This window comes from Triticum urartu, chromosome 6A (assembly GCF_056163025.1).
Source record: "Triticum urartu cultivar PI428250 chromosome 6A, HENAU_Tu73, whole genome shotgun sequence".
Lineage (NCBI taxonomy): Eukaryota > Viridiplantae > Streptophyta > Magnoliopsida > Poales > Poaceae > Triticum > Triticum urartu.
This window is the reverse complement of record NC_141878.1, coordinates 160,479,720-160,498,326: the sequence shown is the minus strand read 5'-3', so window position 1 is coordinate 160,498,326 and position 18,607 is coordinate 160,479,720. Positions and strand designations below refer to the sequence as shown.

Below are 18,607 nucleotides of genomic sequence, written 5' to 3'. Positions count from 1 at the left end.
ATGTAAGCGGGCTATAAGCCTGCTATTGTACTTGCTCTAACATTGAAGTCAGTGCTTGCAAGTAACAGCTTGTTTACTTCACATTATTTTCTCATTTCCAGGTTACCAAATATATTTGTTTACTTACTACTACTGGTATCTAAAGTTAACATTGCAAACAATGTTACAACTAGCACGCATCATGTAGAAAATAACTATAGGAGCCTGTCTACAGTTTTCAGTTCAGAAAAAGAAAGCAAGGTCGCCGTTGAGATCTTGATGAGAATCCTGAATTTTATCCTCCCTTCTTCGCTGGAAATGAGCTTGATTTATATGAAATTAATGAGACCTTTCTACCAGACGACTACCGCAAGACACATCCAGATTATGCCCAGGTAGAACGACAAAATTTCATCAACTGTGTCATCTTCTTTTTCAGATCGAACTTCCATATGGTTCATTTTATCCACATCCACTGATGATGCACCAGGAAGCAACTACACATCCACTGATGACTCGAAGGAAGGATTCTTTTACAGCTCGAGGACCAGAGATGAGGCATAACTCATGCTAAAACCACACTTGACATTGTAATCTAGCAACCTATACTCTAAGAGCCAACTGATCCTGCCATGAGATCTTCCTCTTCCCAGCTCGCGCCGCCGCAGGGTTCCGAGCATCCCAGAACGCCGACATTTTCGAGTCACTAGGACCGGCGACAACATTGCCCTCTAACATGTACTTGTTCACCTTGTCTGCCCTAGCAGTCTCCTGGTAACCATGAAATTCTTCGGTCTCCTCAGAGGAACTCTGAAAGAGCAAAACCCATTCAGATGAGATGAGATCAGATGAAACAGCAATGTCACTACCAAAGCTAAGATTTCCAAAGCCATTACCAGCTCACAAGCCTCGTTGAGGTCGATAACCGGAGACGCCCGTGGAACCGGATGCTGCCTTTGCTGCTGTGCGGGCTGATGACCTTTGCTTGAACTCCCAACAGCCTGAACGGACCGGTGGTGATCAACCCACACGGCTGTCCGGGAAGTAGGCGCCATTGCCGGGTTCTTCAATCTATAAACAGCAGTCTGAGATGGATTTTCGGACATCGATGTGTACCTTCTCCGCAAAAACCTGCAATGTCATAGGGTTCAAATGAAAAATGGTGTTTATCATCAGAGCGCATTGATTGGCAATCAGATAATATAACGAAGAGTTGAGCATTTGGTGATTACTTGACTTCAGCCGAAAGCCTTTGCTTTTTCAGCTTCTCCAAATGCAATCTGTTCTTCTTTGCTGCAGTTTCCTGATGAAGTCAACAAAAGCAAATTATCAGACACCAACGGCCTGAGTGTTGTTGGCACATGATAACCCCAACAGATTAACAAATCAAGAAGGCAATTTGCTGGAAATCCGCTCAGGCCAAGTAATGCACGATCCTTTGCTAAAAGGATCATGAATGGAGTATAAAATGGACTAGTACGCCTCAATCAAATCTTGAACATATGCTCTGATGAGGCGAAAAGATCAAACTTGGAACCTCGAATTTAACCCCGAAGGTTGAGTTTAACCCTAAGAACACCAGATCCAAAAGAAACACCCCAAGAAACAAAAGGCAGAATAACTCCTGGGGAAAAGGGGGAACAGTAAAACCACAAAGATCAGATCAAACACAAGGCGAAGAACAAGAAAACAAGATTGACATCGAACACAAGAAAACCCCCAAACCTGAGATCAGATCGGGGATCAAAATCAAAGAAACAGTAAAAGAAGCCGGCGCGCCCACCTTGAGGAGCTCCTTGTAGTCCTGGAGGAGGCTCTGGTACCTCTGGCTCGCCCTGAACGCCTCGCCCCCGTCGCCGCGGACGGGCCGGGGCGCGCGAGGCAGCGGCCGAGGCGTCATCGCAGCAGCCGCCGCCGGCTGGGCCAGGACCACCTTGTGAGCCCTCTTCATCGCCGCCTCACCTCACCGCGGTTGGGAACAAGAAGAAGCCCGGCGGATCGTGGAGAGACGGAGGAGAAAGCGAGAGGGGCGGGACCGAGGGAGGGAGGGGGGAAGGAAGGAGATAATACTAATAAAGGTTGGAAGGGGAAGCAGGGGAGGTGTGGGTGGAAGTTTCTTGCGCCTGCTCCGTCCGCCCTCTCTCTCTCTCTCTCTCTTCCCGCGCCGTGTGAAGGGAGGGAGCGGAGGGGACTGCTCTGACCCATGAGTGAGATGGTGGTGCCGAAAACCCAAAAGGGCCCATGGTGACCGAGGATGGATGAGAACAGGGAGGGAAGGCGAGGAGGCCGGCGCGCACGCAATGAACACCAACAAGGCAACAACTCTTTTCTCTCTCCCGTTGTTTCTCTCTCTAGGCAGACTCGGCTCGGCTCTAGTGGGCGGTGGTAGAGGGGGAGGTGGTGGGTGGTAATGGCATATGGAGTGGACGGGAGTAGTGGGGCGCTGTCTCTCCTTTCCCTCGCTCGCTTGCCGCCCGGCCTCCACGAGGAGCGAACCAGTCGGTCGTCTCTCGTGTCATTGGTGGCGAGGAGGCTACTAGAGCGAGCGACTGGGCTGGGGGAGGGAGACAAAGAAAAGGGGAGGATGAATGTGACGATGCAGACCGGCCCCGTACCTCCTCCCCTTGCCGTGTTTCTCCCTCTAGAAATGTCATGGCCAGTTGGCCACACATCCATCCAGCCCTGGGAAAAAGCAGGTATTGGGGGGCGTGGGTGGACGTCAGGACATGGACGCCGGCTTTGTCTCTCTCCCCTCTCCACCTCTCCAATTCTCCATGGATGGCTGGGATCTCTTCTTTATTTCCCGGCAGCCTGTCCTCTAGAGAGAGAAAGCCGCGACCCACAATTTGTGGGTGGGTGTGCGTGATGGTGGCTGCGACATGGCTGCTGCCGCTGCTGCCCCGCACGCATTGATACAGGATGATGGGTGCGGTGGGGCTCGGTGGGTGGGCAATGGCGTTTGACATTGTAGCTCTGCCAATTAAATATTGCTGCTGCTGCTAGGCTGGGGAGTGACGGAACTGTCCTCAAATGCGAATCTTGCCGAATGAGATGCTGAAAAACAAGCAACTTCCAATTCACATTCTGGCACCTCGGAGAGTAAGAGCATCTTCAGCCGTTGGCCCTCCTAAAAGGCATAAAAATCGTCGTCTCAGGACGAGCCAGCGGTAGAATCGGCGTTGGGGCGGTTGGGTATTGAGCCGTCGCCCCAGTCGCCGATAGAATGGGCCGCTTTTCGGTCTAGATAAATAGAAAAATGGCCTGATATCGATGAGAAATGGCCTATATTTGGTGTGGTTTGCCGTTAAATTTTCAACATAAATAATTTTTTATCACATAATTTATCACAGAAAATCAAATAATTCAACAACAAATAGTTCAATACAAATTATATAGTTCAACAAATAAAAACTCATCACACGTTGAGCTAGGCGTCTCCCTTAATCCTCCATAGGTGCTCCATCAGATCCTGCTGCAGTTGATGATGCACTTGTGGGTCTCGGATCTCCTGATGCATACTGAGGTAGGCAGTTCAGGTTGCCGGTAGCTGGTGATCAATTTCGACTAGAGGACCCTGCCTGTAGTATGGTTCAGTGTTAAACACTGACTCTTCCTGCCCGCTTTCGATGATCATGTTGTGCAAAATGACACAGCAAGTCATGATCTCCCCTATTTGATCTTTCGACCAGGTCTGAGCAGGGTACCGGACAGTAGCAAATCGAGATTGGAGCACACCAAATGCCCACTCGACATCCTTCCTGCAAGCCTCCCACACCTTGGCAAAGTGGGACTTCTTGCCTCCTGGCACATCGTTTGAGAGTCTTCACAAATATAGACCATCTCGGATAGATGCCATTAGCTAGATAGTACCCCTTGTTGTAGTGTCGCCCATTGACCTCGAAGTTCACCGGAGGAGAATGACCTTCAACAAACTTGGCAAAGACAGGGGAGCATTGCAGCACGTTGATGTCATTGTGAGTTCCTGGCATACCAAAGAAGGAGTGCCAAATCCAGAGGTCGTCACCGCCTCAAGTACCACACTGCAACCGCCTTTGGCGCCTTTGTACATCCCCTGTCAAGCAAATGGGCACTTCTTCCATTTCCAATGCATGCAGTCGATGCTTCCAAGCATCTCAGGAAATCCTCTTGCTGCATTCTGTGCTAGGATCCGAGCAGTGTCTTCCGCATTGGGTGTTCGCAAGTATTGCGGTCCAAACACTGCCACCACTGCCTGACAGAACTTGTAAAAACACTCAATGGTGGTGGACTCGACCATGCGCCCATAGTCGTCGAGTGAATCACCGGGAACTCCATATGCAAGCATCCTCATCGCTGTCGTGCACTTCTGGATTGAGGTGAATCCAAGTTTGCCGGTGCAATCCTTCTTGCACTTGAAGTAGCTGTCGAACTCACGGATGGAATTCACAATCCTGAGGAAAAGCTTTCGGCTCATCTGATAACAGCGCCGAAATGTTTTGTCGCCGTGCAATGGAGCGTCGGCGAAGTAGTCGGAGTAAAGCATGCAGTAGCCCTCGAGATGATGCCGGTTCTTTGCTTTCATTGCTCGCCAGCAGGTCGGCGAGGGCGACGAGGACCATGAGATGTTCCTCTTCCTGGACGTCGGCCTCGGCTTCCTCTTCCAGCAGCGCGGTGAGCGCTTCATCGTCATCCGAGTCCATTACCGAGGCAGGCAAATCACCGAACACCTTGCGAGCGCGGTGGGCGCGCACTCGCCGCTACACCGCCCCTCCGCGGTTAGAAATGCCAGAAAAATCACTCAGCCGGTGGTGGAGAGGCTGCCTCGGCGAAACCTCTGCTCTTTTTCCGGCGGGGATGGACTATCTAGCGATGGCGGGCGGTGGGCGGCGCCGGGATCAGCCGGTTGGCAGTCGAGCGCGCGGGGGGTGGGAGGCGAATCTGGAAGAAAGACTTGACTTTTCACCCGACGGTGTGGGCCAAACGTGCTTTTCCCTAGCGCCGGAGCCCCCGAGCGCCCCCAGTGTGCCGGGTTCGGCCTGCGATCGCCGGGCCCAAAAACGGGTCGAGCCGGTGGATTTCGGCGTCCTGGGGGCGTGACTGGGGCGTTTTTTCGGTGCCGGCACCGAAAAAGTCACCTGGGGGGGTCTGTTAGGGGCATGGCTGGAAATGCTCTAAAGGCAAGGCTGCCCCAAGATCGCAAACTAAGAGCATGTTCAATACATGATGCAAATTAGGGGATGTAAAAATATATATCTTTAAAAAGTGCATTTTATACATCTTAAAAAGAAGATAACTCCAACATATGGTGTATTCCATCCGTCCCATAATGTACTAGTGTCAAAAACTCTTACATTATGGGACGGAGCCACGGAGGGAGTGTACTGTAAAAGTGCAACTCCAATAGATGATGTATATTTGGTGATGTAAACCTTCTACTTCAACAAATAATTTTGTTGAGCATGTTGCGTGTGACGTGGAAGAGACCGGCTGGTGGTGGGTCAGAGCGTTGATGGGCAGCTCAAAGCCCATTTGGGGTGGGCGGCGGCTGCTTCAATAGCCTCTGGCCGGGCGCGCGGTTGCCCAAGGACTCCGCTTGCGACGACGCAACGACAGAGAAACCGCTGGTTTGGTGGGTTGTGGTGGTCGCGCGGCTGCCCTATTAGCTTCGGCGGTGGGCAGCGGCTACCAGGGAAGGCGGCCTTGAGCTGCTACAGCCATTATGGTCGCGGGAGCTCCGACGAACCTCCGCATCTGCCGCGCGGTCATTGGAGGGGCGGACTAAATTCGGCGGGTCGTCAGCGATTAGGGTGGCGCAGCTGGCAGGGGGACAGGCCGCGGGATCGCGGCAGGGTCGGGGATGGATGGATGGGCGGCGGCCGAGCAGAAATCGCTGCGACGGAGGTGGACGGTCATCGGCGGGGCGAACTCAAATCGGCGAGTCATCGGCAGCTAGGGTTGCGCGGCTGGTGGCAGGGATGGATGGACGGGCGGCGGTGTTTTCGGGCAGAAATCGCCAGCGGCAGAGGCGGGGCAGGCGGCAAACGGGCGGGCGAAAGCGAAATGAAGGTGATTGGGCGGTTGGCGTGTGGGTGCCTGTTTTACATCTCCTGTAGGTGTAGATGTATATTTGCATTTCGAGGTATTGTATTTTACATCTCCGGGAGGTGGAGATGTAATTATTTTTGCATCTACATCTATGTTGAAGATGTGATTTGGGGTCTCGGAGATGCAAAAGTTAGTTATTTTTACATCTACATCATCTATTGGAGATGCTCTAACAGTCTCTTGAAAGTGCTAGTTATCGACTAGGAGGGGGGTGAATAGGCGATTTTTATGAAAGTCTTCAAAACATGGGAGTTTCGAAGACAAACGATAGAAATGAACCTATAACCATGCAGCGGAAGGTAGACTACACTAGACAAGGCATAGTCAAGTATTCAATAAAGTGAGAGCACGAAGACTAATAGCAGCTAGGCAGTACGGATCAGGATGAAAGATAGTATGAAACCAATCTGAACAAACAGTCACACAGTGAAGACAAATGGACAATGCAAACAGGCAATGCCTTCAGAAGGACCAACTGTAAATAAAGAGATGGGAAGGATAGAACCAGTGGCTTGTTGAAGACAATGATTTGTTGGACCAGTTCCAGTTGCTGTGACAACTGTATGTGTGGTTAGGGAGGCTGAGATTTAACTCAGAAGACCATGTCTTCACCTTATTCCCCTTGAGCTAAGGACACCCAGTCCTCGCCCAATCACTCTGGTAAGTGTCGTGGTTCTAAGTCTGACGGTAATGTAGGGGGGTAGGTATGGAGAGGCAAGATCTTAGCTATGGAGTAGTTGTAAGCACACGAGGTTTACGAGTTCAGGCCCTTCTCGGAGGAAGTAATAGCCCTACGTCTCGGAGCCCGGAGGCGGTCGACCGGATTATGTGTGTATGAATTACAGGGGTGCGAACCCTTTACACTGAGAAGGGGGGTGGCTTATATAGAGTTCGCCAGACCCCTCCGGCCCTCAGTTATGCAGGGTTTCAAATACATTAAGGTCGAGCGTTACTGGTAACGCCCCTAATAAAGTGCTATGATGACCATAAAAGCTACTTAATGACCGACCGTTAGCGTGCGGAGTGACTTTAGGTCTCCTGGCCGTCGAGTGGTTGGATCTTGGTCGAGTGATTGCTTCTTGGTCGAGTGTCTTCGAGTCTGTCGAGTGGAACACCTCCAAGTCGATTGAAAGGTGATTTCTTCTAGAGATGTCCTTGGGTAGGGCAGTTAGGACAGGTCCATGACCCTACCCTAGGTACATAGCTTCATCATTAGCCCCCGAATGGATCGAGGTTTGAGTGGGGAAGGAGTTGAGAACTTCTCCGATTCATTGTTCATGCCATGAGCATATCTTGTTTCGGATCAATGAAACTGAGTGATGACAGCAACTTCCTTTTCAGTCGCCTTGATCCATTCTTAGTTTTTTGTCGAGTGAGTTTCTTTACTTTAAAATCTCCGAGTGACGGTGTGGAGGAGATCTTCCGTCTGACAAGTTGTTTTGCTGCCCGCAGATTTTGCGGGATTTGAATTTTGGGAAGCGCGCGGGACGGGGGAGGCCGCAGTAATCGGATGGGATAGGGCGGAGCCGCCTCGATCTCCGTGTCACCTTTTTCGCCACGTATCACGCGCGCGATTGTTACGAGATTTGACAGGATCGTCCGGGCCTACCAGTCAGTCACTCGGAAGCGACCTCACATAAGGCGTTGGACCGAGGTTTCTTGAACAGTGCATTCTCATTTCCTCTTCTCCTCTTCAGGCTTCTTCGTCGCGCTCGCTCTCGCCCCAGCACCGCCGCTCCGTACGCGTCTCACCGGCGACGATGGGGAAGGAGAAGACGACGGCTCTGGAGCGGGCGAAGAAGGCGACGGCAAAGGCGAAGGGGAAGGCGACCAGTCGGGGTGGATCTTCCTCACGAGCCGGCCTGCCGAAGGGCTGGATCCAAGGCGACTGGATCCGCTCGGCGATCCGCCAAGAAGACCTCGATGACCTAGCCGACAGAGGACTGATCCCCCATGGATCGGCGCGGCTTCTGGGGAAGGAATCCGAGCCGCAACCTCGGGAGGGTGAGCGCGTTCTCCTTGCCACCCACGTCGACCGTGGATTTTCCTTGCCTCCTCACCCTTTCTTTTGGGGATTTGTAAATTTCTTTGGGGCACAACTCCACCACTTCACTCCCAACACAATCGTGTATCTCGCTGCTTTCGTGTCTTTGTGCGAGAATTTCTTGGGTTGTCGGCCTCACTGGGGTCTTTTCAAGCACATTTTCACCTGTCGTTCTCAGACGGTGAAAAAGGCCAATCCGAGTGATGAGAGAACACAAGTGATTCAGATGTGTGGGGGTCTTGGTGTTCAGATGAGAGGGAAAAGTTCCTTTCCGGCCATGATTCTTCCCGACTCGGTCTGCGGATGGCAGTCGACCTGGTTTTACTGCAAAGACCAGCCGACGCCAGGGCAGTCGACTGGCCTCCCTCCTTTTACCATGGACCGAGTGAGGAAACCCTCCTCTTTGAAGGTGCTCCCGGAGGAGAAGGCGCAAGTTAGGGTGCTGGTCGAACGAGTGGTCCAGCTTATCCGTGACGGGGTCACTGGTATGGATCTCTTGGAGGTTTTCCTTCGGCGGCGCATCCAGCCTCTTCAAGCTCGAGACCATCTGATGTGGATGTATTCGGGTCTTGACGACACCACTCGGATTCACCCGAAGGAGGTCGATGACGACACACTGGAGGGGTGGCTGTCGGGCATCACCGGAAACAAGGACAACCCCAGGGGAGCCAGGAGAGTTCCTCCATTCGACCAGTCCCACGAACTAGAAAAGGTCCGATTCTGAGCTTTTGATTATAATCTAAATTCACTCGCGCAGCTGTCTATACTGCATTGACTGACTTTATTCTTCCTGCTTTCTTTCAGGCCCTTATCGAAATGTACTCAGTGCCCAACGGAGAGTAAGAGCAAGACCTGGAAGGAGAGGCGAGCGGCGGCGACAGTGGCGAATGGCATTCTGACTGAGAAGAGGACAAAGAAAGCGATGATTCAAGTGACGAAGAAGAAGTCGAGTCGCCTCCTCGCAGGGAGAGGCGATCCAAGCTTGACCAAGAACGACCGAGCGCCCGTGAAAAGGCGATTGCTCAGACTGGTCAGTCTTCAAAGCGTCCTCGGACATATTCACCAACCCCAACTGAAAAAGTGTCAAAGCATCTCAAAGTTGCAGAGCAGAAGCCTCGGAAGGCGTTGCCGAAGATTAAGATTGACATCCCCGTCGCTTCTGCGTGAGTGTCTCCCTTTGTATTCACTCGACGCTCCGTGCTGTTTATTTTTTCTTGATTTAACCAGACGAACTTTGGAACTGGCAGAGCTGCTACTTCCGGGACCTCATCTTACAGAGATGAGGATGAGGTAATGGAGGATGCAGTCACTTCCAATCTGGGTATGATTTCTGTCATTCTGTCTTTATTTGGTCGACTCAACTGCAATGTGTACCATTGGGTGATGTGATTTTGGCGATTGATCTTTGAACAGCTCCTAACATTATTGACCTCTCCGATGATGATGACGAAGAGCCTGAGAGGCCTTTGACGAGGAAAAATAGGAAAGCTCCTGCAAGCAAGGTGCCACAGTCGACGCCGATGGCGGAACCAGTCGTTCAGGACGCTGGTGATGCCAATCGGGGTTCTGTTACCTTTGCCGTACCATTGTTGAGTGCCCTACCTTCTTCGTCGACTGCTCAAGCTCCTGCCGACCCACCTTCAGTTTTTGCGATCCATCATGTCCCAGAGGACAAAGTGAATGCTGCCAAGGAAGCCATACGCCAGGCAGGCATTATGATGGAGAAGGTGAAGATGGTGCGGGACGCCAGTCAGGCCGCCTATGACGCCAGCTCGGCTCTCCAAAGCAATGTTTAGGTTAGCTGGTCACCGCTTGTTCTGTTAGGATATGCTATCTGGAGACTCTCTTTCCGAAAATCTTTGCATCTGTACACCCACTTGGTGCGTCGATTGAATTTTTGGACTAGTGGGGGCACGCTGAGTGCACCCACTGGGTGTAGTCCCCGAGACTACGGTGGACTGCTGGCAGTCGACTGTAGTCTTTGTATTTTGATTCTTTCGCTTGATCTGGTCTGGCCGTGTCGAGTGTAAACCGAACCGGTGGGGGCACGCAAAGTGCACCCACTGGGTGTAGTCCCCGAGACTATGGTGGACTACGGGCAGTCGATCGTAGTCTTAGTATTGATTGTCTTTGTCGTTTTTCGCTGTAAAATTACTTCCCCTCCCTGTTTGCAGAAATCTTGCGATCTTGGAGCTCGCTTTGCTAACTTGGAGAAACAGCAGATCCAGCTAAACCTTGACTTGGAATTAGCCAAGACAGAGCTGCAAAAGGCCAAGGACGACACCAATGGTAAGACGAGCTTGTCTGACTGGTTTGTCTTAGGCTTGAGTACCCTTCTGCTCTTTCTGAATCAAGCACCATTTCTTTGCAGAAAAACTGAACGAAGCTCTGCCTAAGACGGATCAGGATTTGGCTGCTGCTCAAAAGAAAGCTGACGACAGAACCGCTCTGGCTGAACAGAAACTGGCTTCAGTCGGCCAATTGGAAGAAGAGAACGCCAAGATGAAATATGCCCTGAACGAAGCCAACAAGGAGTGCACGCGCTTGAAGAAAAACAATGTCAACTTGTATGAGAAGATGGAAGGCATCGCTCGCAGGAGGGACGATCTAGAGAGTTATCTGAGGAGCCTTGCCAAGAAGTTGTTCATCAAGCTTGAAGGTATACATTTTGTTCCGACTGATGTTTTTTTTGTCAACTTAGCATACGAAAATTGACTTATCCTTGGATCGTGAATGTAGAGTTTTGCCAGAACTTCGAGGAGGAGACTGGGCGGATTGAGCCAGGTTTGGACCCCATCAAATCTCCCATGAAAGATGAAACTGCCATGAATCTGCTCCGACTGGAATCCCGCATCGACGGTGTTGTGGACTACTTGGCTCGACTGAAGGTCGCCACGTCACGGATCGACACGGCACTTTGGCCAGGGGCCACGCTCCAGAATGATATCGAGTCTCTGATGACTCGACTTAACGAGATCCCTGGTCGAGTGCAGGAGTGGAAGAAATCTTCTGCCCGGTGTGGTGCTGATGTGGCTCTGTCTTTGGTTTGTGTCCACTGCAAGGAGGTGTGATAAGATAAGCTGGCAGCAATCAAGGTCGCCAACACCCAGAGGCATGACTTCCGATCTTTTGTGGAGACTTTTATTGCTACAGCCACTTGGATCGCCAACGGCGTCGACCTGGACGAGTTCGTCGAGCCTGCCAGTCCTCCTCCTGCGGAGTGAACAAACTTTTATGCCCCACCTTAAATTTGCCTCGGAATGCCGAGTGGTTTTTGTAACCGTTAAACTCTTTCAGGCTGAATGCCCGAGCACTTCGATCTGCGCTCAGCCAAGTTTGCCAGGCGCGCGTCCTCCAAGGCACGAGCCTCGGGGGTTTCTCCAACGATAGGAGTGTGCAGTGCATCCATGTTCCGGCGACGAAGTTCTTCTCTCTGCAGCGACGTGAGAGGCTCGGGGAGATATTCCTCATGGGGATGCGACGGGTCGCCTCCACCTGCGCCTCCGTCGGTGCGGGGAAAACCGGGAGGACTGCGCGGTCCATCGACCATCAGAACCTCCACCGCCGGATCACTGCTGTCGCACTCGGATGCGGTCTTTGCGGAGCCAGTCGACAGGTCGAACATGCCGTAGAGGGATTCGTCGGGCTCGATCGCCGCGACTTGAGGGGTGGCCGAATGGCGTGCCACCGCGTGTCTCACCCACCGCCGAAGTCTCGACCGACCGGAGCGCTTGCGCCGGCGGGAAACAGGGAGGGAGGACAACACAGGGGCCGACCGATAATGGGTCGACGGTTGCCGCAAGAGGACGCCGCGAATGCACGCGCGAAAGTGTGTTGCCCCGCGGACAGGGAGTGCGTTGACGTTGAGCGGAGCCTCCTGAAGCCAAGCGGAGTCGTCGGCGAGGAACGTGAGCGCGCCGAGACGGATCTCGCGGCCCTCCACCAAAACTCTGCCAGAAACCATGATGATTTGGATCAGAAAAGATCGCAACTCCTCCAACAAATCGCTAAGACACCGGCCCCACGGTGGGCGCCAACTATCGTGGTTCTAAGTCTGATAGTAATGTAGGGGGGTAGGTATGGAGAGGCAAGATCTTAGCTATGGAGTAGTTGTAAGCACACGAGGTTTACGAGTTCATGCCCTTCTCGGAGGAAGTAATAGCCCTACGTCTCGGAGCCCGGAGGCGGTCGACCGGATTATGTGTGTATGAATTACAGGGGTGCGAACCCTTTACACTGAGAAGGGGGGTGGCTTATATAGAGTTCGCCAGACCCCTCCGGCCCTCAGTTATGCAGGGTTTCAAATACATTAAGGTCCGGCGTTACTGGTAACGCCCCTAATAAAGTGCTATGATGACCATAAAAGCTACTTAATGACCGACTGTTAGCGTGCAGGGTGACTTTAGGTCTCCTGGACGTCGAGTGGTTGGATCTTGGTCGAGTGATTGCTTCTTGGTCGAGTGTCTTCGAGTATGTCGAGTGGAACACCTCCAAGTCGATTGACAGGTGATTTCTTCTAGAGATGTCCTTGGGTAGGGCAGTTAGGACAGGTCCATGACCCTACCCTAGGTACATAGCTTCATCAGTAAGTCTTCAAGGTAGACTTCCAAATCTTCACAGACTTCGTTCACCGGCAATCCACAATGACTCTTGGATGCTCAGAACGGAACGCCTAATCGGCTGGAGGATTCACAGTCCTCAAGTGTAACATGTCTTCAGATCACACAGACAGGAAGACTTCAGTGATGCCTAACACTCTTTGGCTCTGGGTGTTTAGGGCTTTGTCCTCGCAAGGATCTCTCTCTCAAAAGCTTCGGAGGTGGGTTGCTCTCAAACGACAAAAGCCGTGCACTAACTCTTAGAAGCCACCAATTTATGGTGTAGGGGGTGGGCTATTTATAGCCACTAGGCAACCCAACCCATTTTGTCCAAAATGACCCTGGGTCACTAAGGAACTGACACGTGTTCCAACAGTCAGATTTTAAACACACGCAACAACTTTACTTAGGCTACAAGTAAAGCTGACTCATCCAGCTCTGGATAAGATTTGCTCTCATTGTCTTCGCTCAAAGACATATGATTTTGGTTAAGCATCACTTCAGTCACTCTGACTTTGTTCACTGGGACCCCACTTAACAGTACGGTGGTTCCTATGACTCAACCAAGAAGAAAAGGAAACAATGAAACAACTAAGTCTTCGCGCTCCATAGTCTTCACGCAATGTCTTCTCTTGTCATAGTCTTCAATGTGAATGTCTTCACATACCACCTTTGTCTTCAATGTCTTCATACATTTTTAGGGGTCATCTCCGGTAGGTAAACCGAATCAATGAGGGACTACTACCTGTGTTATCCTGCAATTCTCACAAACACATTAGTCCCTCAACCAGGTTTGTCGTCAATACTCCAAAACCAACTAGGGGTGGCACTAGATGCACTTATAATCTCCCCCTTTTTGGTGATTGATGACAAACTGGTTGAAGTTTTCAATGGGGATGAAAGTATGTGAAATTGTAAAGGATTTAGGTATTGTCTTCGTAAGTAGCAGAAAGGCCCCCCCCTAAAGATGTGCATATATGTATTTTGCTTTTGAATGCAAATGCACATGGCAGGTTGTACTTGCAGAGCTCCTCTTATACTTATGAAGACAATTCATCATGCATGAAAGGATATAACAAAGATAATGACATGCATAATGAAAAAATGGACGTTTGCAAAATGACTTCGTGCGGAATTTATCGTCGCACATGCGGAATTTATCATCGCATCACATAGTGTCGAAAAGGTAGCAGACGACCATCAAGTTTAAGTGTTACAACTCAAGACAAACTAAATGTATCAAAAGCGAGAGTTGTAAGCACTTGGCAAATGTAGCAAAAGTATAGCAACCACCCATATGGACCCGCTTGAAACTATCAACTCATGCTTCTCCCTCTTTTGTCAGTAATGACCAAAAAGGTTTGAAGACATTGAGCTCTCGTTCCCATGAGGAGTAAGCGATGCAGCAGGGTTGTCGTTGAGGTTCGGTGGTGCAGAAGAACTTGGTGCAGTGTCGATACGCGTTGAAGTTGGAGGTGGTGAGGTAGCATCATCTTGGTCATCTATGACTCTGGCATTAACTGTTGGAGCTGAGGAAGAATAGTCAGAGTCTTCAAGTGAGGGAGTCCGACGCAAGTGAGCATTCCTCGGAGTTGTTGAGTCGAACTTGAATCTCTCTGTGAAGCCATCGTCTTGAAGATCAGCTTCAGCACTGAGTAACGTCAAACTCTTCCATGACCTACGACATGTTTCATGTGTAACAAAGGCATTCTTGTGGCAAGATTTCGAATGTGATTGACGTCCACCAAGAGGCTTTGCATCTGACGCTTAAGCCAGTCATGATGCTTATCCTGTTTCTGATGTAGAGCGACGAGAAGCTCTCGGTCACGGTCATTGAGAACACGAGATCGCTTCCGAGGCCTTTGGGCGATGGTACTTGCAGTGGCTTCAATTTGGGTGCGAGGGGCACGTGTATTGCCAGCCAAGTGATAAACACGAGAAACGGCCTAAACTCCTTCAATGGGCTGGGTGAAGCTTTGATGATCGACATTGTGAAGATAAATTGGCTCCTTTGCAGGCTCTGGGTAAATGACTTTGACAGACAGATCAACCTCTGGCAAGAATATAAGGTGATTGCGCGCAGACAGCTGATAGTTGACAGCAGAGTGAAGCTTGATGAGGCGCATTACCCATGGAGCATAGAACTTCAGACCAAAGATATCGGAGCCAGATGCAGCCAATTGCCTGATGAAGAAGTCTTGAGCATTGAAGCTGATGCCATTGAAGATATAGAAAACCAATGTCTTCATTGCTCCTTCAAGCTTCGCTGCAGGAGAATGTCCTTTGACCGGCCAGAGAGTTCGCCTGATAATATGATAAATAGTGCAGGGCAGATACTCTAGGTCTTCAACAAAGAACTCCTTAGGATAGTCAACGTCTTGTGGCAGTGGCTTCATCATGCTCAGCATTTGGCTCTGGCTTTTGGAAGATGCTTTCCAACGCATTCTGGTGTAGCTGACAACCTGGTTCATAATGTTCGCTAGGAGTGGGCAGGGCAGTAAGCTCAATGATGTCTTGGGCTTTAGCTTCATGGTGTACATCGCCTGTCATCCACTCAAGGATCCAAGTCTTCAGATCCCTGTTGTAGCCGCGAATGTGAAGGGTAGCGTAGAATTGTAGCAGAAGCTCTTCATTCCAATGTTCTTTGGCAGTCACAAACTGTAGAAGGCCAGCATCTCTGAAGAAGTCAAGGGCTTCTTCTAGGCAGGGCAGGCCAGCCATGGCTTCGCTGTCTAGATGCATATGAGGGAAAATGCGCCCCTGATTGTATAAGATGCAGGAATAGTAGATGCGCTACTGATAACTCCAGAATTGATCTGAGGAGATTCTTGGCCTTGTGTAGGGGTTCTTGGCACTGTCAAAGAATGTGTTGTGTGCCTTGAAGCCATTCAGATTAAACGATCCTGGTGAAGTTGCAGTACCTGGAAACCTTGGTAGCCTTGGCTTTGGCTTCTGGACCTGAGGCCTGTGCTCCACATGATAGTCAAATTGCGGACCGGCAACAGGTGGAGGAACCAAAATGGGCCAGCGGACGGTGGTAAGTTGGCCTTGATAGAATGTTTGCTCAAGGGTGTGTGGCCGTGGAGGCGGTACAGGAGCAGTGGCATTGACTTCTGGCTGCAGATTGGCTTCAGGTGCAATCACTTCTGGCACCACATTAACTTCAGGCACCACAGGAGCTTCAGCCATGACAACGTCATTGGCGCCAGGATGGTTGTTGGTGGTTGCCTCAATGTTATCAACCTCCACTCAAGTAGCTGGAGGGTCGGACATGTTCTCCTCGAGAACAACTTCAGGGTTGGTTGGGGTGTAGCAACACTTTATTCTTCATGTCTTGGTTCTTCTTGTTCATCGGCTGATGCAGCCGGAATATCTTCAGCTACTTTGGCTTCAGACTCGGGGATGTTCGCAGTAGGAGAGGCTTCAGGAAAGACTTGGCGTGAAACGGATTGGCGCTCTTCTCCTTCTGGAACACTTGACAAAGTGACCTGTGGCCTTGGTCCTTTGCGAAGCCTGCGAAGTGCGGGCGACGCCTTTGGAGAGGGAGTTGGCTGGGCCACAAATTCATCGTCTTCAAGCACCGAAGTGGTGACTTGAGGTGGGGGAGTACTTGGGGATTCTTCTTGACAGAGGAGTCTTGTGGGTGATCAGCCCATGAGTCATCCTGAGCAGTTGGCGTTAATGGACGACCAGTGCTAATGAGTTCACTGTTCGTGAGAATAGGCGATGATACCACATTGTGTTCGATCTGAGGAAGGACTTCATCATCTTCAACATTGTCTTGATGACCAATGTATTCAGTTGCGGTGGGGTCAACAGCTGGAATGTCTTCAACTTCTGGAGCCTCTGTGGAAGCAGGCTCATAAACTATCAACTAGCGCTCACGATGTTCAGACGCAGGACGAGCCACTGAGATTGGCTCGACAACAAGGGGCTCTATGGGAGCAGCCCGGTCTTTCTTGTTTGTCTTTCTCTTCTTGGTCGGTGGAGCATCATCAGTGGTGGCCTTGGTCTTGCGCTTTTGGGCTTTGGCTTCAGCTGCCCTAGTTTTCTTGAGCTCCGAAGCCACTGTGTGGACCTTAGGCTTCGAGCCTGTCATACTGGCCGGGAAGACAATGCGAGGTTCTTCCTGCCTTGATACTTCTGGTTGGGCCACAACAGGCTTCTTCTTCTTCTTGGCAGCCATTCTGGGGTTGATGCCTGGTCGCCCCAAAGCCTTGCGCTTTTCAGCTACATTGTAGCCTTGAACACATTCGGCAGCGAGATTCTTCATGCGCTCACGAGAACCTTTTGCTTCTTCACATTTCTTGTGGAACGCCTCCTTGAGCTCATGCAGCATGACCTTGAAGTTTTGGACGTCTTCCACGTTGAGCTTGGCCATGTGCTTCTTGAACTGAGCCTTTTCATAATCATTCTTGTGCTTCAGCTCAACAATTTTCTGTGCAAGAGCCAGCTCAGGAGCAATGGCTCCATGGAAAGAGACGCTGAGGCCAATTGGGAGCTGAAGATCATCAAAACTGAGGTTTGGGCTGTCAAACCACTCATCAATGAACTTGTACAGGATCTCCACATCAAAGAGGGGAAGATCATTGAAGATTTCCGCCTCTTGCTTGCTCTTTATAAGCAGCTCAAGAGCATCATCACCAAGATCGTCGTCGCTAGACAGATCAATGGCTTCGTTCTCATTCCTCAGAACGGCAGCAGGGGTCAATGCTTGACCAGTTGGTTGCATGGGCTTCTTCATCTTGCCAGACTTCGAGATGCGAGAGAGATCTTCAGACTGCACACTGGCTTCAGGAAGTGTAGTGGCCAGAGGCTTCGCCCGCAAGACCTTTGGTGCAGAGGAGGGCTTTGAAGCCTTTGGTTTCTTTTGCTTCACAGGCTTCGGTGGTGCAGGCGCTTCGTCAGAATCAGCGTCATCTACAGAGTGATCAACGGCTGCCCCTTGAACCTGAATGTGAGTGATGAGACCTTCAAGGTTGTAGAAGGGCCCAATAATATTGGGTTCAGCATCGCGTGTGCCATCGGCACGAGGAGCAGAGGGACCGGGGTTGAAGTCTAACCCTAGTGACATCTTGTTCTCTTTGGCAGAAGTTTTGGCAAACTGGAAGTTGCGCTTAAAGAGATTGTCTTCACGACACCATAATAGAGAGGATGTGTCGGCATTAGCAGGTTGAGGTCCACGGATCATGCAGGGGTAGAAGCCTTGAGCAATAGCTTCGGACTTCGACTTGGGCTGAAGACCTTTGCAAACCTCAACACAAGTATTTCTCAATTTCACAATTACTCAACTAGCACGACTCTAATATCACCACCTTTATATCGCAAAACTATTGCAAGGAATCAAACATATCATATTCAGTCTTCTACAAGTTTTATGTAGGATTTTATGACTAACCATGTGAATGACCAATTCCTGTTATCTCTCTAAATAGATATAAGTGAAGCAAGAGAGTTTAATTCTTTCTATAAAATATATGCCCGTGCTCTAACAAATATAAGTGAAGCAAAAGAGCATTCTACAAATGGCCGTTGTCTAAGTGAAGAGAAACAGGCAATCCAAACTTCAAATGATATAAGTGAAGCACATGAAGCATTCTATAAAGCCATACTCAAAAGATATAAGTGAAGTGAAATGAGCATTCTATAAATCAACGAAGGACTATCTCATACCAGCATGGTGCATAAAATAAAATAAAAACCTAAATGCAAAAGACGCTCCAAGACTTGCACATATTGCATGAACGAAACGAATCCGAAAACATACCGATACTTGTTGAAGAAAGAGGGGATGCCTCCCCAGCATCCCCAAGCTTAGACGCTTGAGTCTCCTTGAATATTTACTTGGGGTGCCTCAGGAATCCCCAAGCTTGAGCTCTTGCCTCTCTTCCTTCTTCTCACA

General features: G+C 50.4%; 1 protein-coding gene across 1 annotated transcript; it reads right to left on the bottom strand.

The window, feature by feature from the left end:
• Positions 1-388: 388 nt before the first annotated feature.
• On the bottom strand, positions 389-2,837 carry LOC125517398 (uncharacterized). Its single transcript, XM_048682592.2, has 4 exons — positions 1,763-2,837; positions 1,212-1,282; positions 876-1,110; positions 389-789 (listed from the first exon to the last, which is right to left on the bottom strand). The coding sequence occupies exons 1-4, from the start codon at positions 1,928-1,930 to the stop codon at positions 583-585; spliced, it is 681 nt and encodes a 226-aa protein (XP_048538549.2). The 5' UTR covers positions 1,931-2,837; the 3' UTR covers positions 389-582.
• Positions 2,838-18,607: the final 15,770 nt, after the last annotated feature.

Bases quoted from the DNA above. Each gene is read 5' to 3' on its own strand.
- LOC125517398 (XM_048682592.2), bottom strand. From the start codon at position 1,930: ATGAAGAGGGCTCACAAGGTGGTCCTGGCCCAGCCGGCGGCGGCTGCT. The intron at 1,283-1,762 runs GTGGGCGCGCCG...TGACTTCATCAG, and splicing joins ACTACAAGGAGCTCCTCAAG to GAAACTGCAGCAAAGAAGAA. The intron at 790-875 runs GTAATGGCTTTG...TTGCTCTTTCAG, and splicing joins TCAACGAGGCTTGTGAGCTG to AGTTCCTCTGAGGAGACCGA.